The 22,765-nt window shown below is 45.5% G+C and overlaps 1 protein-coding gene across 2 annotated transcripts in view; it reads left to right on the plus strand.

The window, feature by feature from the left end:
• LOC144136700 (uncharacterized) overlaps positions 1-22,765 on the plus strand; it is a 57,545-nt gene that overhangs the window by 17,072 nt on the left and 17,708 nt on the right. For both annotated transcript variants that reach the window (XM_077669236.1, XM_077669237.1), the window contains exons 8-11: positions 5,036-5,260; positions 13,674-13,755; positions 17,735-17,795; positions 20,186-20,263. In XM_077669236.1, the coding sequence (XP_077525362.1) occupies positions 5,036-5,260; positions 13,674-13,755; positions 17,735-17,795; positions 20,186-20,263 (446 nt within the window). The remainder of the gene's footprint in view (positions 1-5,035; positions 5,261-13,673; positions 13,756-17,734; positions 17,796-20,185; positions 20,264-22,765) is intronic.

Below are 22,765 nucleotides of genomic sequence, written 5' to 3' on the forward strand. Positions count from 1 at the left end.
TTTTAAAAAAGAAAAAAGTTCACTAGGGAAAGCATGATGTGCGCGTGAAAGTCCAGTTCTACCGCTATCGCTCGTAGTAAGGCTTGAGACGGACAGCGTGTACCACCTCAGGGTGCAGGGATCGCCGAGACTTCAGAAAGCCGTCAGGAACGACCTCATAGTTGGCCTGATCACTTTGTAGGGCCCAAAATATCGGCAGAGGAGCTTTTCGCTAAGTCCGTGTCGGCGAATAGGAAACCAGACCCACACACTGTCTCCTGATGTGTACCGAGCATCACGGCGTCGGAGGTTATAGCGTTGGGCATCTCGGCATTGTTGGCCGAGAATCCGCACTCTGGCCTGCTGATGAGCCTCTTCAGCGAGGTGCAGGAAGGTGTGAAGATCCGCATTCGGGTCGATGTCGTCCACATGCGGTTACATGGCGTCTAGCATCGTGGTCACGTCGCGGCCGTAAACGAGGCGGAACAGTGGCATGTTCGTCGTTTCCTGTACGGCAGTATTGTATGCGAAGGTGGCGTATGGGAGCACTTCATCCCAAGTTTTGTGCTCAACGTCGACATACATTGAGAGCATGTCACCTAGCGTTTTGTTTAATCGTTCCATTAAACCATTCGTCTGAGGGTGGTACGATGTCGTCTTTCGGTGATCTGTATGACTGGGGCGTAAAATCTGCTGCAGGAGGTCAGCCATGAATGCTGTACTCCTGTCGGTGATTAGGATCTCCGGTGCACCGTGACGCAAAACAATCTGATGGATGAAAAATTTTGCCACGTCAAGGGCTGTGGCACTTGGCAGGGCTGATGTTTCCGCGTATCGTGTCGGTAGTCAGTTGCAACGATGATCCACTTGTTTCCCGAATGAGAAAGAGGGAATCGGCCCAGCATGTCCATTCCGATCTGCTAGAAAGGCCGCGATGGTGGTGCTATAGGCTTCAAGAATCCAGCTGGTTTTGTTGAGGGCACTTTGCGACGCTGACAGCCTCAGCACGTTTTAACGTAGTGCGCAACGTCCGACTGAAGGCGGGGCCAGTAATACTTCTCTTTGATCCTTGCAAGCGTGCGGGCTACACCCAAATGTCCAGAAGTCGGTTCGTCGTGTGAAGCTTGAAGGATTTCATGACGTAGGCTCGTCAGTATGGCAATAAGATATTGCTGATTGTTTGTGGCGAAATTTTTCTTCACGAGGACACCATGGCGAACGCAGAGTGACGCTACCGAGCACTTGAAAGCCTTCGGGACAGTCGGGCAGGTACCGTTAAGAAACTCCATGAGGTGCCGAAGTTCCGGGTCCGCATACTGTTTTTCAGCGACGCTCGTTGAACTGATCGCATTTAATGATGTCGTCGTCGTAGTTACTGTCCTCCGTTGGGGATTCGACCGGAGCGCACCAGAGGCAATCGGCGTCCGAGTGCTTCCGGCCGGACTTGTGCACCACTGTCATGTCGTATTCTTGGAGGTGCAGACTCCATCTGACAAGGCGGGCTGGCGGATCTTTGAGGGTCGCGAGCCAACACAAGGCATGATGGTCCGTAACTACAGTAAAACGTTTTCCATAAAGGTAGGATCGAAATTTCGACGTCGCCCACACTATCGCTCGACACTCTTTCTCAGTTGCTGAGTAGTTAGCTTCAGCGTGAAGCAAAGAGTGGCTGGCGTAAGCGATGAATCGTTCTCGATTCCTGTGGATTTGAACCAGAACGGCACCCAGGCCGACGTTGCTTGCGTCAGTATGAAGCTCCGTATCTGCGTTTTCGTCGAAGTGAGCCAGCACTGGAGGTGCTTGTAGGTGGCGTTTCAGAGTTTCAAATGCTTGTGCTTGAGGCGCGTCCTACATGAAAGGCGTGTCTGTCCTCGTCAAACACGTCAGGGGTTCAGCGATTCGAGCAAAATCTCACAAAGCGACGGTAGTAGGCATATAATCCTGGAAAACGGCGGACTGCCTTTTAGTCCTGCGGTTGAATGAAATTGGTAATAGCTTTGGTTTTGTCTGGGTCCAGCCGAACTCCCTCGTAACTGACGACGTGACCCAAGAACTTTAGCTCAGTGTAAGCAAAGGGGCATTTCTCATTTTTTAACGTTAGCCTAGAACACTTTTAAGCCTGGACTCCATGTACGCGAATGCTCACGCGAAGGCGACGGCGGCGGCGACGGCTGGCGTTCGCTCCGTCGCTTGTGGGCAAGCTCCATGCAAGCGAAGGCGGCAGGCGACGCGAACCCGCGACATGCGCAGCGGATTCCGTGCTTTGCGCACTGAAGCTTAGAAACACGCCCGTAACCTGTTCTCTCTCTTAAAATTGTGTTAGTGTGCCTCATAGTCGGGGCCAAAGGAATATTTCCTCTACGGCAGCGGTGTAGCGGCAGTGGAGATAGCCAAAGGTGTGCTTGCGGAGACGAAGTCACATCACGTGTTCACAGGGGGGTGTGCTTTCGTTCGGTGCCTGTGCACTCCGGCTTAGTAAAAACACTCCCATAAACTGTCACCGCAGTTTGATTGTAAGTGAGCAAACTATAATTTACCAGTGAGAATGAGCGCCGCGAGTGTTTCTGCACAGTTGGAGCGCAGCGGCACGGTGGATCGAGCGCCGGTACCCGCGGCTCGGCACGCATCTCTCCCTGCAGTACGCCCGCTTGCGTAGCCCGCTCCAAATGCTGTTAGCCCTCCGCACCCAACAAGTAGATTGTTTTAATTATTTACATCATGCGGGTCTGCCTCTCAGCTACAAAACCAAATATTTTATCGACGGTGGCGATGACCAAGACGACGGGCGGGTTTCGTGAGATGTACCCGTGAGAAACCGTAGACAAACCGGAAACGGCTTTGTGTGGCTCTGGTTGGCCAGTCGCGTGGGGGACTTCCGGGCGACAAGCGAAATTTTCTGTGGGTGCAGATCCGAGCGACGCGGCAAGCGACACATGCATTTTGCTTCGCGCGACGGCGTCACTCGTCGCTTGCCGCCGTAGCCTTCGCGTTCGCGTGAGTTTTCGCGTACATGGAGTCCAGCCTTTATGGCTTGCAACAGAACTTAGAGGCACCGAAGGTGCATTTTTAAGCCTATAAGTCACACCCACTGCAAACGGCAGTTTTTAAGAAAAAATTCGCACATAACTTGCAGCAGTCTATGAGACACACCTGTTCATTTGGTAAGCGTTATGAAAGCACACCGAGAGAGAGAGAGAGAGAACTGCTTTTATTTGTCCAACAGAACGACTATTCCATGCTTCAGTGGTTTAGACCCCGAAGGTTGGGACAGTTGCCTTATTTGCAGGCCGGTAGTTCTTGGAGCCGGCGGCATCTTAGGCCAGTCAAACGATTTCTTGTTGGGCTCTTGGGTCCGAGCTTCGCAGAAGGGTCTTCCAGTTGTCTTTTGTTATTATGTTTTCAGCCCTGCCTGATGGCTACTCACATTCCCACATTATGTGATTTAGCGATCCCCTTTCATTGCATGATGAGCATCTGAGATCTCTTCGTCAGAAAGTGCTACGATAAAACAACTTCCAGCTGCAGCAGCTGCCATGTGCAGATGATCCCTAAGCTCTGACAAGGTTCCTTCCCGCGGCCTGCCTTTTTTGTTGGCTTCATTGGCCAGGGCACTGTTGTAGTTTTGGGCCAGTCCCGGATACTTTTTTCACTTATCGAAGTTTCCCCCTCCTGCCTGGTTCCCATTCTCCAGCGCGTATTCAACTGCACACAACTTTAATTTAGATCATAGCTTCTTCGCCAGGTAACATCACTTTGAACAAGAACAATGCACGACACGTATGAAGCCGTACGGATGTGACACTGAAAATCAAAATTTTTGAGATTATAACTGGATTGGACGCAGTGGCATTGCATGCTTTGTGCCACTGCCACATTCAGTCCGGTTGTTGCAAGATTACTTGAATTTACTTGTGCGACGACATTTTTAAAATGCAATTTTAGCATACCGCTTTCTGCGTTCCGCTACCGTGAACCGCCTTCTTGGGGAACAATCTGCACATGCGCAGATTACCCTGGGGAACACACACACCTATTACTTCGAAGGTGCAGCTGGGCCCCCTAGAAGTGGATCACGGTAGCACATTGCACTATGCTAAAATTCTCTTAATAACGAATATCTTTTCTCTTTTACACGCCAATTTTCTTTTAAGGGGGAAGCTGATCTTAGAAAAAAAAAATGGCTATGGTTCAGCTCTGGTTAAACCTGGAGTGACGCAATAGCTACAGCTGGCCGAGTGCAACTTGCTCAGTCGAATTGCAACGTCAGTCTTTCGCCGCTCCATTTCGCTGGGCGTTCCTTCATCATCTTTGTCCCTGGACGTGGATTCACTCTCTCCCCCTCTCCACTCCCCCCATCTCGGTTTTGCCGGCGCACCGCGCCACTGGCAACTGCTCCGCACCACATGACCATGTGACGGCGCCGCCACACTGAAGGCTCGAAATGCTAGCATAATGTAGCTATCGCTACAAAATTTTATTAATGAGTTCACGTTCACGAAAATATCGAGGAATATGTATACTATTTGTGTGCTGATTCCAAATATGTAAATTCATTTTATGTAAAACAAATATTTAGGCACTTATGTAATATGTTATGTAACTTTTTGTGGACGGCTATAATGAAATTCTGCTACAGGGAATGTCGAGCTCAGTGAGATGGGGGTTCCTCTGGCAACGGAGCCCTCCAATCATTGTAACGCCTGGCATGGTGTGCATGTCAGAGGTGTGCAGGCAGCTATGCACCATACATTTGAGGCTTTAGGAAGGATATTTGGACGATTGCTAGCATTGCCGGTCGTACCTCATCGCAGCTCCGCTTTGGGAGCATCTCTTAATTATCTGGTGTGGACCAGTTAATTCACTGTTCTCAAGTTGTGAGCGAAATCGAGCATCCATATGCACTCGATATAAATATCTGTGCATGACTGGAATGCCTCAAACTTTGCAACAACTTGAGGTTTTGTTAAGCCTTGTGCCAACCCTTTCACGGGCAACTAGAAGTACCTTTCAGAGTTTCTACAAGCAGCTTGCTTATGCTGTCGCGTTTTCTGTGCAGCCCCACATCGTGGGAAGAAAGGAAGACACCATCACAAGGACAAGAGTGAAGAGGTGGTTCCTGAAGCGGCACCGCCACCCGAACCTGAAGCACCAGAAGAGAAGACGGACGAAGTTCAAGTGCTGCCCGCAGAAGCCGTCAGCACCAAGCCACCAAAGAAGTCAGGCCGACGCCGGGACAAGCATGCAAATTCTGAAGTAGCCGCTGCCGCCAAAGAAAACACTGGTAGGTCGGCCATTTGAACAAGGTGCTCATTTTCTGCACAGCTTTGAGTTCTCTCCATTTTTCCTCGTCCGGTGATTGGGTGTGAGCATTCATGTATCTTAAGTGGCATAGGGCGACTATCCTTTTATATATCTAGTATATATATTACTGTATGGGTGTGCTCGCTTTTTTTTTCTTTCTAAAACTGAAGAAAATAAAAAGATATAAAATTGAAGGAAAGCGTTTTGTTTGCGGGCATCGCCCCTTTGGTTGCTGAATTCCAGGCTGCTGTTCTTTTTGTCCCCTGGGCAAATGCTCTCGTTCTTGTGTGTTTTTCTTCACAGCTTTATGATACGGACAGTCATATGATTGAAATGCGGTCAGGGGAACTTGCACCTCGTTATGTATGTCAAGTTAACTTCTCCCACGTTGTCTTGTGTGGAACATTGGGGCGTGCTGTGCAAATTGAACATTTTTCTTTTGCCTCTGGCTCTTGCCGACTTTCTTTTTTTCTTTTATAAAAGATGGCGTGTTCATGTTGCATGTGCTTACAGAAATGCTCGTATATTTGTACTCTGCACAGGAGTGCACTGAGTCTTTGTCTAAGCAGGTGCATGCTGCACTGGCAGTTCGTATTTAGGCAAGTGCTTTGAATGACATAATGTAAAACAGAACTTCTCTACTGAAACCTGCCAAACTCATGTGAAAAGTTTGTTGTTCGATTAAGTCAATTTTAGACTTGGCAAACATGTGCTTGCTCAAGTTAGTAGTCGTATAGTGTGGCCTTCCATATTTGTTTCTAGTAGCAGTGCCACCCACAGGTTTTAGGAGTAAATAGCAGAGTAAACATCTCAGTGCAGTCGAATCCTGCTACAGTGAAATTCACGGGAACTGCGAAAAAATTCACTCCATTGGAAACGTCATTGTCATGAAATAGGACCAGATCGTTGTTAGATTGGGCTGCATGGTTCATTGACAATATTCATTTTCAAAAATCTGTCGACATTCTCTTTCACAGTTTTGATATCAGTACCTTAGCGGGATTTTCATGGAGCTCCGGAAATCTTGGGCGATGCACATCCAATAAAAATGCACCCGCTGCACTGGCTGTCAAAATGTATAATTTTTTTTTTCCCTGCAAGTGTTGTAAAAGCGGCTCTGCTTTCGTCCTGTGCCGAGACCACACTGCCTCGGGGCATTTTGGCATGGACAAGGTGCTCGTGCACTCACGTCACAGTGGGTTAAATAGGGGCCGGGCCGCATTTGCTTTGGATGATACGCCAGATATGCAGTTGTGCTGATTCTTCGAAGACGTTTTGCGACGCATGGTACGAATATATCAGCCACCTGACTTCCTGTTGAGACTGCGCCTAGAACCACCGTAACTCTGTTAATTATGCAACAGTGCTTGTACTAAGTACACTAGAGACTAGAGTACACCCATGCCGGCAGCGCGCTTCCTACAATGATGTGCTGACCTCCGGCACACCGGGCGATGGGGGGATGCGCCCTGTTTGCTTGGTGTCACTAGGCCTAGTGTGCTCCCCACCGAAGCCACAGCAAAAGTGCTGTGGAACTAGCCACCACTTATCACAAAAAGCCTGAAGGTGTTACCTGTCACCATTGACGCAACAACCGTACATTGAATTGAACCCAAAACTGACGTCCATTACGCCTTTGTCAACAAAGCAAGCGGAAAAGCTGCAAGACAAGGTAGCAAGTGCAGAGTCCAAGGCCCCGAGCCGTTGGCACCGGACCGCATCTTTACATGTGCTTGTCCGCTCATTAAATCCTATTCCGCAGGATGTGTTGGCAGCATTACCGAAAGCGCAAACCGACTTTGGCAGGCGTTTTTGGTGAAACCATATTGCATGGTATTATATTTGGACGCACAGAAAAAAATTGCAAAATAGAAATCTGCTGGGCTTACTCAAAAATGTTTCGCCAAAGCTGGTCCTGTCTCCAAAAATTGTATGCTGTAGGGGAAATAATCGCATTGCGTTGTATGGTTTGCTGATGGGGAATCGGAACTACTTAGTTATGGCAGAAATTCTGTTGTAGCAGGGTTTGGCTGTATTCCTTGCAGTGGAAAAGTAGCTGTAAGAGCTGGGCAGTGGCCTCCATAAATATCTGATTGGCGTGTGAATGTGCAAATAGCACACCTCTTGAAGCCGTTATATTGCTCTCTTAACTTCCACTTGCCTACACAAAATAGTGAGATGGAGTATAGGTTGATTTTTCATACTGCAGATTTGGCACATTCACATTTACAGGGCTGCTTTTAGAGACATTATCTGTTGCTCTGTTGAGGCTGGTCAAGTTTGGAAGATTTTAAGACTTGTAATGTTGCTTAAAGCTCCTAATAGAAAGTTTGGGCTTTGATTGTGACAGGACATCCACTTGGGATATTTTTGAAGTCCGGAGTTTGTTTAAAGTTGTCGTTCAAACATCTTTGGTGATAAATTGCTCACATGTGTTCAGGCAAAAGTGCAATTTCGCTTCTTTGTCATCACATTTGGTAAGATATCAGCAGACCCTGGCCTAGTTTTTTTTTGTGAGCTAAGCCACCTATCAAACCTACAAACTGTGCTCCACTTTTCTGCACAGTAGCTTGTGTTGCATTGCTAGAATTATTATAAAGGCAGGTAGAAATATTCAGTTGTTGATAGTATCTATGTGCCATTAGGAAAGCACTCCTGTGGCGGTGAAGAATATCGCCAATTCATTGTACTCTACTTGTAAGCATTCTTAACCACTCATGTTTGTCAGGCAATTTTAATTAACATGTCTTCTCCCATACCACCAACTGTTGACCATTAGTGCTCTACCTGTGAGCTTACCCAACATCATATCGCTGATATTGTTTTAGCAGTTTATTTACTCATACTGGTGAAGGTGAGAAATGTAGCCACATTTGCACTTGGTGATGGCTGTGCTTATAAGCACCATTTTAGGCACCCACTTTAGCACTGCCAGCACTTCTGTTTGAACATGAGCTGCATCATTCATTGGAGTAGTGTAGCTTTCTTTTTCGTCATCCCCACCCCCTTATTTTGCTGACAGTGGAATCTGCTCTTGCACTTCAGAGCTTGTATTCATATTCTGGACATGTCCACTAAATGGTCTTGTCCAAACTGGCACGGCTTAAGGGGGTATGAGGGTCTTCAAATTTTTTTTCTTAGTTAACATATCTTGCTGAAACTTAGCACGCAGGTATATCATAAGATGCTGATTTTCTACATGTATTAATTCAAATATCTCACCTGGAAGGAAATATATGGCAAATTACCATATCCTAATTAGGTCATTTCTTACGGGCCTTTATAGTAATATATGAGTTAAAGATAAGCAGACATTTGCAAAGGCCCACAGCACATTCTAAACCTAATAAAATGTCTATAAATTCATTTTGTTGATCATAAATGAATAACAAAGTTGGGAAAAAACGTGGCATTAATTGGCCCACACTAGATCTTATTGCTAATCTATCATGTTTAAAGGAAAAAGGAACACTTTAGGATGTGCGGTGGACCTTTGGAAATGTTTTAATATTCTTCGAAAAGCTTTTTTTAACTGAGAAATTATCATAAAGGCCCTTAAGTAATGACCTAATTTGGATGTTATTCAGGTAAGATATTTGAAATCTAAATGCGCATTTGAAATCAGCATTCTAAGATACATCTGTGTGCGAAGTTTCAACAGGTTACGTTGACATATAAAAAAGTTTTTAAGACCCTCATCCCCATTTAAGCTGGATGCATTCTCTTGCAGCAATTCATGGCTCATGCCACCAGCTTAGATCATGCTAATTGTGTCAAGGCGCCTACTGCCTTCAAATCAAAAGCCGCCACTGTGGCGTAGTGGTTATAGTGCTTGGCTGCTGACCCGAATGACACTGGTTCAATCCCTGTCACGGCAGTCGCATTTCGATGGAGGCAGAATGCTAGAGGCAAGTGTACTGTGCGATATCAGTGCACATTAAAGAACCCAAGGTGGTTGAAATTAGCAGAACCCTCCACTACAGCGTCCCTCAAAGCCCGAGTCACTTTCTGACGTTAAACCCCTTCGCATCAAGCATTGCCCACCCGTTGCCGCTTTTGACCATTTTATTATAAATCATGGGTATTGTTAGCAAAATTTGTGTGACATTTGTTTTAATTATTGCTGCGGCGGCAAGTGTGGTTCCAGTTGAGATGCTGTGACATAGAGGTGTAGTGAGCTGTCATCATGCAGTCGTCACCTCTGTATTTGAGGCTCCAGCCAGTCTGCTTAGTGGATGCTTCCAGAACGCAAGCCCGGCTTCAGTTGAATGTCGCTGAAGTGCATTGTAAGCTTGGTTTTAAGGCTGAGTGCTACGTATGACACAGTATGTCGCTCAAGAGTCGTGTTTGTGACATCATAAGGACATTTTGAAGCTCACTGTTTTCCCGCATCAGCTTTCTGTTCACTGGAGAGAATGTGAACAGCCAGTATATTGGTACTTTTTGTTTGGACCATACTTTGCCTGAAATGAGCATGGTTAATAGTGCACTTCACTCAGGATAAGCTCATTTCCACTATATTTAATGTGGCATAATAAAGTTGTGTTCTGCGACTTAACAATGTCCGTTTCTTTTTCTACTCAGGCCTGAAACCATTCATACATAAAACGCACTGTTGTCATATGAGAGTGAAAGTGCTTGCTCTACTTTATTTACTCCCACTTACTGCAGTTCAATGTTTGTCTTTGTTATGGTATCCATGGCTAAATTAGCAGCTTTTCACTGAAATACGTGCTTCTGTAACAATTTCTCAAGTTAGGCGGCACTAGGTTGCTACAGTTCCACCATATGTGAGCGACTCTTGGATTAAATCTTTTTCTCGAGTTGTTAAATGCATTTGTGTGCTGTGTACTGTTCTTAAATGTAGGTAACAGCAAAAAGTATGACTAGATAACCCACCTCCGTCATGACCAGGACATAGGAGGTACAGTTTTGGTCAAAAAATTTCAGGCCACTGTAAATGGGCCAGGAGTGGTTGCACTCTGCTATAGTAACACTGGCACCACCGGTGAGCATAGCTGCTCGCTTGTGCCGAGGATAAAGAGAGCGAGAGCCTCTCACTCACGGGCCCTTGATAACAGTGCACATGGAAACGTAGTGCGGCATTTGTTCTGCTTGCTGTGTGCTTATTTTACAGCCGCTGCGTTAATGGCGGTTCACATGCAAGCGATTGAGCAAACAGCGGAGTGGCGCAGCGATGCTTTTCACAAGGTTCCGTTTCACATGCGTCGCTCCAGGGCGTTTACTGCCGCTGCGAATCCCAGTGTTGCTGGCAAAGAATACGAGCTCGCGGTTGGTTCTGGCGGGCCCGAAACCATCGCTTTAATACACAGTATTTCAAAAATGTAGAGCAAACTTCTTCACTGAGAAATGACTGTACATTCTTGCTCGATGTTGCCATTCTTTTAAAAAATCCACAGTAAGATTGTGAAAACATTTGGGAATTAAAGGACTTATCAAACCCAACAAGCCAATGACCAAAATACATGATGATTAAAACATAAAATGTCCAAAATACAAAATGAAAACACAAGACAGGACGCTCACCCTTCCCGCGTAGCCGATAGAGTTACAACCACTCCCTCTCAGCTTAAGTGAGTGCCGACTGCTTAGCCTCTTTTAATGACCTTGAGAATACTGACTCATTCCCATTAGTGGCAACATCCAAGCACACTTGATCCAGGCGCAGGTTGGTTACGTCCGGACTGGGCGCCGCTGGAACGTGAAAGTTATTAGCCTCACGTCATTATCTCATAAAGGAGCCTGCGGCCACGAGATGATCCCTTGATGATCACGAGTTGACGAACGCGTCCCTGTTGGAGAGGTAGCCACCACTCATTTTTATTTTTTTCGTCCTATTCTTTACAAAACAAGTGTATCAAAGTAGACAACCCATTGTGCATGAGCACAGTATGCAAAAATAAAAACAATGAAAAGTCACCACGGTTTTCTATGCGGTAGCACGTTGCATGAACAGTCACAGCTGCTCAAAATTCATCTAGCGCGAGGCAGCTTCGCCATAGCCACCGCATGTACTCGCACAAAGCGGTGTAGCGTAGCGGCCATAAGACAAGCGGCAGCTGGCGGATTGAACGCCACACTACGTTTTCTTGGGCGCCAATATCAAGGGACAGTTGAGAGGGAGGGGCATGCTTCTCTCGCCCTTCTTATCCTCAGCACAGGCGAGCGGCGGAGTGCGCCGACAGTGGCAGCGCTGCAATAGCAGAGCGCAGGCATTCCTGGCCTGAAGATTTTTGACCAAGGCAGTACCTCCTCTACAGAAGCCTGATCTATGAACTAGCTTGTGTACCTTGCTTTGCTATCTGTGAAAAATGTGCTTGAAAGGCAGGCGTATGTTACTGACATGTTCTTGTGGAAATGATGTTCAGATTTCATCTTCTGTGTTAACTTAAACACCTGCTTTAAAGTGTGCATCCAGAGCTCTTGAATGCACTAGTTTACAGGTTTCCAACAGGTCAAGTGCAGTGACCATGGGTTTCAAAACTCTCATTTCTGTGCGCTAAGGAGCAAAAGCTTTGCTATGCACATCTTCAGTTTTGTAGCTTTTAATGATATATGCTTTCCCCTCATCATCACATTGTATTCAAAAACTCTGAATGAAGAAATACATATTAGTGCTCAATGTTTTATGTGATACAAGGTAATGCCTGCTAGTCACAGGCTGCATGTTACTTGAAAGATTTAAAGGGACACTGAGGAGAAATTGAAGTTGGCTTGTATCGATAGAATAGCAGCTCCTGATCACAAAAACGCCACTCTTACTGAAAACAAAGCTCTTGTAATGTAGAAAATAGCAAGAACCAAAATACAGGTGTCGCCGCCACAGGCCATTCTCGCAAGTACAAGCATGATGACTTCCTAGGACAAGAGGCGCCACCTTGGAGGAATTTTCCTTACTTCGTGGTAGCCACGAATCTCTGAGGCTGGCAAAGGAAGGTTGCGCACCGCACCGCTAGCCGTCAGAAATCACGGAGTCTGCGTTTACGTCACGTATCACGTCACTCCGTTCTGTGACGTCATAAGAGTTCTCGAGTTTGAATCAGAGCGGCGGGAAAAACTTTCTCAACTTCGAATCCAAATTTCTTTGAAATAAATGCATCTTTCGCGCCCGGACAAGCGGCAACAAAGCCATGAAATGCCAAACTATCAGATTTTGCTAACAAAAAAAAAAATGATAGAGTTCTCCTCAGTGTCCCTTTAACTCTCTTGCTTACTTGGTAATTGTTTAATTGGACATGACGAGCAAATATCCGATGCAGTATCTTGTATAATGCAATTTTTATCGAGAAGGAGGAATTGTTATTTATTTTTTTTTACTGTTTGCATGGCAGGAGCAAGCCTTTATTTTTCAAAACGTTTCAGAACATGTATTGTGTCATGATTGTTTATGCACTTCGAATTCAAAATTTGAGATTCTGTGCATATCTTTCACTTATTAGTTAGTGGTTTGTATATAAATGTCATTCTGTGCTCCATTGAAGGTTCTTTTTGTCATGCTGGCAAACCTCATTTTGAGTGTGTTATTTCAGCTCAGCGCAAAGGAGCTGAAAGCAGTTCAGTGCAGAAAAAATTGCTATTGGTTAGAGGCAGATTTTGTTTTTGTTCTGGGCAGTAAAATGGAAAGAAGGCTTATTGCTGAAGCAGGCTTTCTTTTTTACTCTTTCATTCTTTGAAAACTCTTCACGTGTTCAGTCATGAAGTGTGCTAGTTGTCACATTATTCACTATGCACCTGGGTGTGGAAGCATATGGGTACAGTTATTTATGTGGATGTGCCTACAAGTTTGTCTTACAGTTAATAAAACTGTTGTTTTACTGGGAATTTACGTCTGTGCACTACTTGCAGTTGACTTGTGTGCTTATGTCATTGGTTATATATTCCTTACAGTTACAGAATGCATGCGAGCAGTGTGTGGAATGCTGAAACATCACTCTTGGTAAAAGTTGCTTTCTGTCCTTGCTTACACCATCTTCGCTGCCTTGTTGTGTCCAGAGACATTGTGCACATGTATTTGAAAAGCCTTGCACACTTAGAGGACATGGCAAGGTATGCATCCGACCATATAAACACCTTAAAATAAGCATACAGACACAGAAAGCAGCAACTTTAATTTTTGCACAGCATTTGTGCATTCAGTTTTGCTTGCTGCCACCTTATCGTGTCAGTGAAGTCAAGAGTCGAAGGAGTTGGAGAATGAATTGCATTGTTGGCCACTTGGTCGTGTACTCGTAGCGTTTGTCCAGTGGCCTTCCATGCAATGCGACACCAACAGTTCTTAGAGTTCATGTATTGCCTCTTTTTCTTCTTTGCTTCAAAGATTTGCCTGAAGCTGTAATGAAGTAACGGTGGTGTTATTCTCGAACTCTCTTCAGACCTTACTAAAGAGAACGACATTTCTGCTGAGCCTTTGGTTCCAACCGAAGTTAAAAACGAGAAAGGGCAAGAAGAAACTGCGTAAGTGATCCTTTTATATTCCTCTTTTCTTGTTTGGAGCATGCTTCCTTTTTCTGTGTGCGTGCTTTCTAGCTCTCAAGTTGGGCCTATGAAGGAGCGCTAAAGAGGGCTTTTGAAAACAGCATCTCTCAGGAAAACAACTGTACATTAGTTGTGCTTTGATGCTTTTTTGTGATGAAGCTTGTGGCATAGTTTATGCTACCATACCCATTTGCTGGAGAGGAGCTGAAAGGTAGGTTTGAGTGAGCCTATACTTAATTCCTTAACTGGCAGCTTACTCAACCAGGTGGCATCACCTACCGCGGTCCCTTGGCCTGGAGACTAAATGCAAGGAACACTCGTGTGCTGTGCGATGTCAGTGCACATTAAAGAACCTCAGATGGTTGAAAATAATCGGGAGCCCTCAATCGTAGAGCAGCGAGTTCGTGCTATACTGCACAAAAAGGCCTAGCCTTGTACATGCTGCTACATTAAGATAAAATACGAGTAATCGGCACCAAGCCTGCGCCATAAGTCCATATTTCCATGAGAAAATTCTCGGGTGCCACATGTACTACACCTGAGTTAGATGCGGCACAAGTGGAAAACCTCGTTTTTCTGAGAATTCCTCAGACATGCATTTTTTAGTATGCATATCCGGGCCCGTTGTCGGCCCATGTAATGAACAGAAGCAGATCATGCCTGCAGCACCCTGGTCATCCCGTGGTGCGGAGGGAATTGTGCATGAATTCACAAACTGCGCCAGTGTTAACCTTCACATCCTTCATCGAAATGGAGAAACTGCATGCTACCGCAAAGTTGTCAGTGGGCGTCTGTTTTGAGGTGTGCTTCGTTGCATCAAAAAGAGGCGGTTAAGCTGTGTGCGACTTGCATATGGACACGTGGGAGAGCCACCTTTAAGGGGCACTGAGGACAACAGCCAATTATTGTTTCCAGCAAGTATTGATTCTGTGGCTCATTCTGGCTATGCATTTGTCCTGGAGAAGAACACTCGTTTATCGCCGAGAAAAGAGTATTTAAAGCTCTTCCCGTCAGTCGACTCACTAATGCCGTCTTTATCGAAAAGGACTGGTTGCCACCGATTTTGAAGGGAATAGCAGTGGAGCATAGCCTCGGTGACCCGTGAAAAAAAAAAAAAAAAAATCGGTATTGTCAAAACTTAGTAAGTGTTATAAAACGCACTGAGGATCACTTTGTCGGTGAGTGTGACAAAAATACACACATGCAGCAGCTGCCGTGAGCTTGACAGTCATAGAGTTCTAACAAACGTGGACTTAATTCTCCCCGAGGCCTGCTTTTTTGTCGGCTTCATCGACTGTAGCATTCTTGCGGGCTTGCACCAGTCCTGGACAGTTTTCTCACTCACTTTGAACTGCCTCCCTGCTGCCCAGTTCCCATTCTGCTGCACATATTCAGCCTCACGGGACTTCAGTTTTGCATCGTAGTTTCTTCACCACACAGGCGAGGCCATATTGAGCATGAACAACGCATGACGCACGAGATGCAGTACGAATACGATGCTGAAACCGAAATTTCGAGAAAAGGCGACGATGTGGGCTTTATGCCCGCATCGCCCTAATAGCTCTATTCTAATAGCTCTATTCTTTTTTTTCCTTTTACACATCGATTTTCATTTCAAACATAGTTATAGGGAACGCAAAAGATGGCGCGTAAAGGCACGTGATTTTTTGCCACATATAAGTCACACCGATGAAAAATCCACCAAAAGACCACAACTTATGCACTGGAAAACATGGTATATATCTGTGCCAGAAAGCACTTTTGGCTGCTCTAAAAGATTCTACAAAGTGACTTTGGCCGATCAATCACATCACTGATGGAATAACGTCACATGCCGTACCTACCAAGTGACATCAAATTTTGACTACCATGCTCTCCACACTGCAGTGAAGACAACCAGCAAGAGCCTGCACTGCTGCTGCTTTTCAGCAAGTTGAAGATGCCGTTGCCTTGTGCAGTTTTGCAAAGGCATCCGTGGCATTCTCTGTGCGCGTGCTTGGAAGTAGAGAAAACTGTTGAAACTTAGCCATTCGTCACCCCAGGCAAACCTGATTCATCTTTGGCAATACTCCACATACAATATTTCTTGAACTGCAGTATATCGACATTTCAGGCCATTATCACTCGTGGGAGCCGTTGCAGACAGCAGAAGCACTTGTACACTCCCTGTTACTTTATAATTGTATCATAATCACCATTATTTTATCCACAAAAATGAATGCCTATAGACCTGGTCTGCAGACAAGGCTTTATTGCCTCTTTCTACTGTCGTGTGTCTGAATCCCTTTTTGGGCACAAGGGAAGTACAGGCTGTGTGAAGCGCTGAAGGCCAAAATCAGTTTCTCTTTTCCTCTGCTAGAAGGTAGCACAAACAATTTTGTAGCACTTCTTGTAAGTCCTAGGAGGTGCAGCAACTCCCGAGGAGCATATATTTTCAGCATAGCATGGATTTTTAAACACAAGATTGCAGCTGTACATGTAAGGCAAAAAACCATTGTAGGGGTGGTGGTGTTTGCACTAATGGTCCCTCCCTGTGGCCAGCAGGTGGTGTAGGAAGAGGTCAAATGCGAAGGCTGAGATTGCACACTGCAGAACTGCATGTGGTTGATACCAATCAAGCCCTTTGTCATGGCGTGCCTCATGATCGTTTTGTCGTCTTTGGCACATAAAAGTTTATCAGGAAATCAGGAAAACATCAGCTGCATTCAGAGTGGGCCATTTCCAGAAGCTAGCATGCTAAGCATTCATAGAGTCTTGGCAGCCTTGAAAGTATGAACTTGGAAGGGAAATATTGAATGTGGGGAATATGTACTGTTGAAAGAACTACAAAGTGCGAGCACTGCGTGCAGCTATTACTCTTTTGAGGTCTGTTTCAGTAAACAGGCACTGATGTGCAGTCACAGAATGCAAACATTGGATGCAAACCACACACAATAAAGAAAAATGTCAAATTATTTTACAAGAAAAATGTGAAAGAAGTTGCTTTGCTCGCATTTCTGTGTTCTCTTTAATGCGCATACTGCTATATACTTCTATTTTTGCTGCCGTGTAACAGTGCGCAGATTAGTTTGAATTGTTTAAAGAAATTGATATTTGAAAGTAGAAATTAGAGGCATCTAGGCCCTCCTATGGGTGTGCCCTTTCTTTCTGCTTTGCACGGCTTATTTCATACTGCACTACCAGCTGCATAGCAGCCAATACCTTCAGGACATAGCTGTCGCCTGTTATGGCACCAGCATATGGTGCATTAACTGCCGTAAAGGATCGCAAGAACGGTTGCTAGGTGTGCAGTTGAACTGCCTCTGGTCAATTATGGTGCTGGTGCCAGTAGTGCAAAGGTGCGACCTATGCCAAGTTGATAGCCAAAGTAAATGTATACCAAGCTGTCAGCGTCTTGTCCTTCTCTTTTATCCCTTCTTGATCAGACCTTGGCACAAACCTTTTTACTGAAAATCTGGCCAATTCTCTTTGCATAGGAGCTCTGTTGAGACGATGGCTAACCTTAAGCCTGTTGTAAAACGTGAGAACAGAAGTTTTTTTTGATGCGTCTCTTCATTTTGACGTTTTTGAAAGCTTCGGTAATATGAATGAACGTGATTTTTAAATGCGAAGCATTTACTGGTGCTAATCTTCACACTTTTCTAGCGCTTGGTGTTGCCTCAATTTAAGTTTGACCAAGGAGGCTCAATATAATATAGAATAGCAAATAGACAGAGCCTCAATTGGGTACTTGGGTTTCTATGAGAGCTCCTGTTCTAATTCACAGACACGTCTATATGTGCTCGGAACACTTTTCTTATGGTGTATGGTTTTCCTGATGGGTGCAGCTTCTGTAAAGGCCCCAGAAGTGCTAAGCGTTTAGAATGTCTCTGAGACATGCCTGCCTAAGTGAAAGCCCAGAGCATACATACGTGGTCTGCAACTTATCCTGTCATTTTTTTTATTCCTTGCTTTCCAGGGAGCCAATTCTAGTAGAGTCATCAAGCAGCTCAACTCCAAAGAAGAGGTACCGATCAAAGGTTTGTAAACTATTTTAACTTTAAATTCAGTCTCCTCTATGGCACAATAAGTGCCACAAAAGGGCACAATATAATGCAGGTGACCTAGAAAAATGCTCTAGAATGCCCTGAATTTACGTTTCTTTGCCTATACTAACAGTTCTTTCTTCACACCGTACAGCAACAGTATGCCCTCCTCGTTAATACTGAGGCATTACAATTAAAAGCTCAAAAGAATGTTCCCTCTTATTATAGAAAGGCAATTAAAATCTCAAAAGTATGATTAAACTCTAATATTGCCCACTTTTAGCTATGCGGTCACATTTTATGGGAGGTTTCTGCCGCAATCTGACATGACTGGCTTTTAGCAAGGTGAGGTGATCTTCTGTGCAGCATTGGTCAAAAGCAAAACTGCTGTATGGATAAACAAAGCCAGGAATGTATCTCAAATGCATTTACAAAGGCAGCACCAGCACTAACCAAAATCGGTTACAGCTCGCTTTCATTCAAGTGGAGACGCTTGTCTTCTCCGTCAACAGCTGTGTTCCAGAGCACTATCCCCCGCATCAGACACGATATTCTGGTGCAATCTAAGGGATTTTCAGACTCCATATTACAAGGCTTAATGATATGTGCTACATTGGATTATGTTGCAGTACTCTGAGTGCTGTCTTATTCATAGCAATTGCCTGGCATGGAACAAAGTAAGATTCTGTGTACCAGAGAACCAAGTTTCTTGTAGAGCTTCGCAAAATGTTAGAACCAAGTGAGCACGAGAGAACGTAGTCAAATGCGACTCTTATGGTGCTGGTATGCTCGTGGTTTATTTGCAATGGCAAGAACCAGTAGCATAATAGCTCTCATTCTTGAATATATAGCTTTTGAATATATAGCTTTTAGCATGCCTAGCAGCAGCCAGTAAAAAGCTGTTTGCTGGCAGGGTTGAGTGATGTTAACATCTATTCTGTGTTTCACTACTTTCGCTAGAGTTTTAAACCAGCTGAGTGGTTGATTTGACTCATTGCAAACGTCCTTACTCAGAATATTGCACATGGTGAACCTTGAGTTGGCTGGGCTGTCTGAACTTGGAGAAACTGTTGTGCCAAAGCTATGGTAGCAACTTTAGGTTTTCCCCAATATGAGTTAAGCAGTGTCACACTTTTCACTGGTAACAAAAATTATGGTCCGTTTGTGTAGTTAGGCCAAATGCGAATTTGGTGCGCTAGCAGTTTGGTTTTCACTTCGGTTCTGGTGTTCAGATGCAGTGTTCACGGATGGTATTTGTTTGGATAGCGATAATCGGTTAATGTGCATATATGCGGAATTGGTCATTCTATACATTCATAAATCCCTTGGAGTCTTCCTACCACTTCTGTCGCAGTGGTGCAGTGGTCTAGCGATGCGACACTGCCCTTCTATGGCAGGTGCTGCCATCGATGGGACTTGGGCTGCTTGGGTTGGGTTGCGATTCAGGTTTCTCTTCCCGAGCAGCCTCATATTATACATATACTCACGTGATGAGCCCGCTTTTTTATCCAGAAATGTTGACATCAGTTTGGGCGGAGGGTTCATTACAGGGGGAAAAAGTTTCAAGAGATTTTTCGGAAGGGTCGAAAATTCATGTCATACCTCCGTCCATCCTTTTGTCGTCAACAAACACGCGGTCTGACGCGTTCGTGCTGCTGGTTTTTAGCATCGTTCACTATGACGCGATCCTACAATTTTGCAGTAACCGACGGCGCCGGCCAATCGTGGCAGGATAATGCGAGCATGACGAACGCCGGTCCTGAAGGTCAGACGCGCGTTTTTTTATGCGAGGTTAAAAAAACACACGGGACGGTTACGAGTGCTTAATGGTAATGTTTAAGCCTTAGCTTACAGCACACAACATCTTGGCAAAGTTTGCCAAGCGTGTTGCGGGAGCTCTCCTGAAAAGATAAACAAGCGGTGATGTTATTGACGGGCAGCATCTCGGCATGCTGCCAAGGTGAAAACTGAGGAAACCGCTACAAAAAGCTTAGAAAAAGGTAAATTATGGATGACAAAAGTGGCAGCTGGGTTCATTACATGAGTATATACGGTATACCTGGGCAGCTGTGCAGGCTGCCACAAAACTGGCTTCACAAACAAACACACAACGGCTAAATGCAGGGAATGGCCACTATAAGTGATAGCGCACTAAAAAAAATTAGTTAAATTAGTGTAGAAGACCAAAGCAAATGGGCGGTGTGCAAGTTCCCGGTGATTTTGCAGTGTTGTGTGTTCTTTAGGAAAAGGCCTGTAATTTACTGCACTGTGGCAACTGAAACTGGTGTTTCCACATTGCAGAGCTCCATTTGCTAGCCATTGTTTTCAAAGTTACCCCGTTTTGACCCTCCGTTGAATATGCTTTGTCTTCTTTCTCACTCTAGTCTTGGTGGGAATCGAGGACCAAGAGGAGACGGCGAGAGTCTGACACAAAGAGCAGCTCGGACTCGGAAGCTGAGAAGGTCCAGAGTTTGTCCATCTTTGTTTGCCGATTGCTTTGTTCACCCTCCTTGTGTTGCACATGCCTATGTGTAATAGTTGTGTGGTTGTGCTTACCTTTACTGTGACTGGCCATTGTATTGCATGCCACACGGATAGCATGGGCAAGGCACTTGGAACCTTCTAGATTGGGGAATCAGGCTGTGAAGATAAAATGCAGGGCAGGAGCTGAAGCATGAAGTGCATACACATAGCACATTACTTTCAAAGATACATTTCTTGGGAACATTGTATATGTGCCCGCTGCTCATATTGATAGAACCCTGCTATCCTAAACCGCATGTGGTAAAGTGAAACTGCAGTCACATTTTGCCTTCCATGGAAGACTGCACACTTGCGAACTCTCCCCAGATGGGGAGACTCCCAAATTTCGACCGACCCTCCTTATCGTACGAGCACACGCCTATTTCTCCTTAAAATTATCCTTGACCTTGTTCAGCATCATTTTTTCCGGAAAAAAAAAAAAAGGCCTGCATGCAATTAGGTGAACCATATTTGCTAGTATGCGTGTGTTATCTGGCCAAAGCTAACGTGACTGCAGATACTACACCCACCACCAAATTTTCCGGACTTTAAAAATTCAGACTTACTAGCGCTTTTATGATGAGCCACCAGCTTTACTGTGTGGCTAATGCATGTTTGTGACCAATTTTTCAAAAGCAGCGAAGTCAGAAAATTTGGTTTTTTGAAATTAATAGCGTGTTTCTGGTGCCGATGCCGCAGTGCATGAGCCGCTGCGTTAAATTTTCTCTTGGTTTAAAGCGTTTTTATGAGCTCTTATGGCTCATTTCCAGTCTGTTCAGCAGTTTCCTCATTCTCATTGGAATGTGTTGCGAGAAAGCAGAAGGCAGGCAGAGAGTGTTCAACTTCAAGGCCATGTTGGCTGCCCCAAACCATTGTCATCCTCACATTCGATAAGAGGAACTATTCAGTGCGTGACCTGCAATACCATCTGTGCTGCTAAAGACCAGCATAGTTTAAACTGGCGCGGTTACATACCGTATTTACACGATTGTAAGTTGACTCGAATGTAAGTCGACCCGACCCGCCCACTTCACAATTCTGAAAAAAAAAAAAAAAAAAACTTGGAGGTCGTTTATGCTTGGCCTTTAATAAAAGAACGCAATAGCACTAACCTGCGGCCTCCCCTTATCGCTAGCCGCTATCGGCTGCCACGCACGGGAGCGCCCGTGGGCACATTTCAAAACGAAAATGTATTAGTCACTGGACTACTCGTCCACACTAGCGCTGCCGTCGTGATCGCTGCTGCAGTCCCACACCTCGTCGTTCTAACATCGGCGTGCAGCGAAATCCCACACTTCACAAGCAGCCACATCACGACATCGCGGTGAACAGCTGAAGATTTTGCCTCGCTGTAGCTGCCACACATGATCACCCATTGCGAACGTCGAACTTGCGGCCCGGCGCGGAGTTGTTCTTTTCTTCGGCATAAAGAATGACAGCCATCTCGAATGTAGCCGTGAGCGAGCGACGGTCGCTTATTGGACCCGGAGCGCAAATAACGAATGACGAAGCACTACATTAAAAACTTGTGAAACGTGGCCGGCAGTAGTCAAATGCGTCAGAACCAAAGAGAAATTATGCGTGAGTGGCATCGCTCTTCCATCGGCTACCGACACTCCCCGGCGCCGCTGCGTTTCCAAGTGGGGATGCCGCCACGATTGGAACAGCGGCCTTTCCATCAACTATCAGCGCTCAAAGGAGCGCCGAGTGCGCGGTTGGAAGTAAACAGAAAAAAAACTTGGACGATGCCTATTAAGAGTAGAACGTGAATGCGTTATCGGGCCGCCCCCGCTTACGAGCAACCACAATCTGCGGCCACATGTGGGGAGTGCGCTGGTGCGGTTTGCTGCTTATCGACAGCCACCTCGCACGAGGTGGGGATGCCGGTTCTGCGCGTTGTAGCAGCTGCTCAGGGCCAGCACGAAAAGCGATGCGATGGAGCCGCGCAGCAAAAATCCTACCACGCTGTAGCATGCCTGATATCTCGTTTGTCTCGCCTTTATTGATGGTGCAATGCTTTGGTTTCGATTTTAAGTCGACGCCCACCACTTCAGATTTTCAAATTTTGAAAAATAGGTCGACTTACAATTGTGTAAATACGGTATGTGCACTATGCAAATCAGGCACCAATTTTCGAACCCCGTTCACTTTGGGAATGACAAAATTCGTGGTTCTTCAGCACTAGTTAAAACGCGGAGTGAAGATGGCACCACTCGTGGGCGGTCCGCATCGTTTAGTGCAACATCCATGAAATAACGAAGAGTCCGTCTTCCAGAAGTGGTTCACTGTTGTCGCTGCGACCAGCAAATTTTGAGAGCAAATTATCTCCACACCCGCCGTCGTTTCTACCTCGCGTGACGCAATGCTCGAAACGAAAGCACCGGAGGCAGCTGGGGCACAGCTTGACAGTGCAAATCTTCTGTTAGTGAAAAGCCGCCACT

The sequence above is a fragment of the Amblyomma americanum genome, chromosome 6 (assembly GCF_052857255.1).
Source record: "Amblyomma americanum isolate KBUSLIRL-KWMA chromosome 6, ASM5285725v1, whole genome shotgun sequence".
Lineage (NCBI taxonomy): Eukaryota > Metazoa > Arthropoda > Arachnida > Ixodida > Ixodidae > Amblyomma > Amblyomma americanum.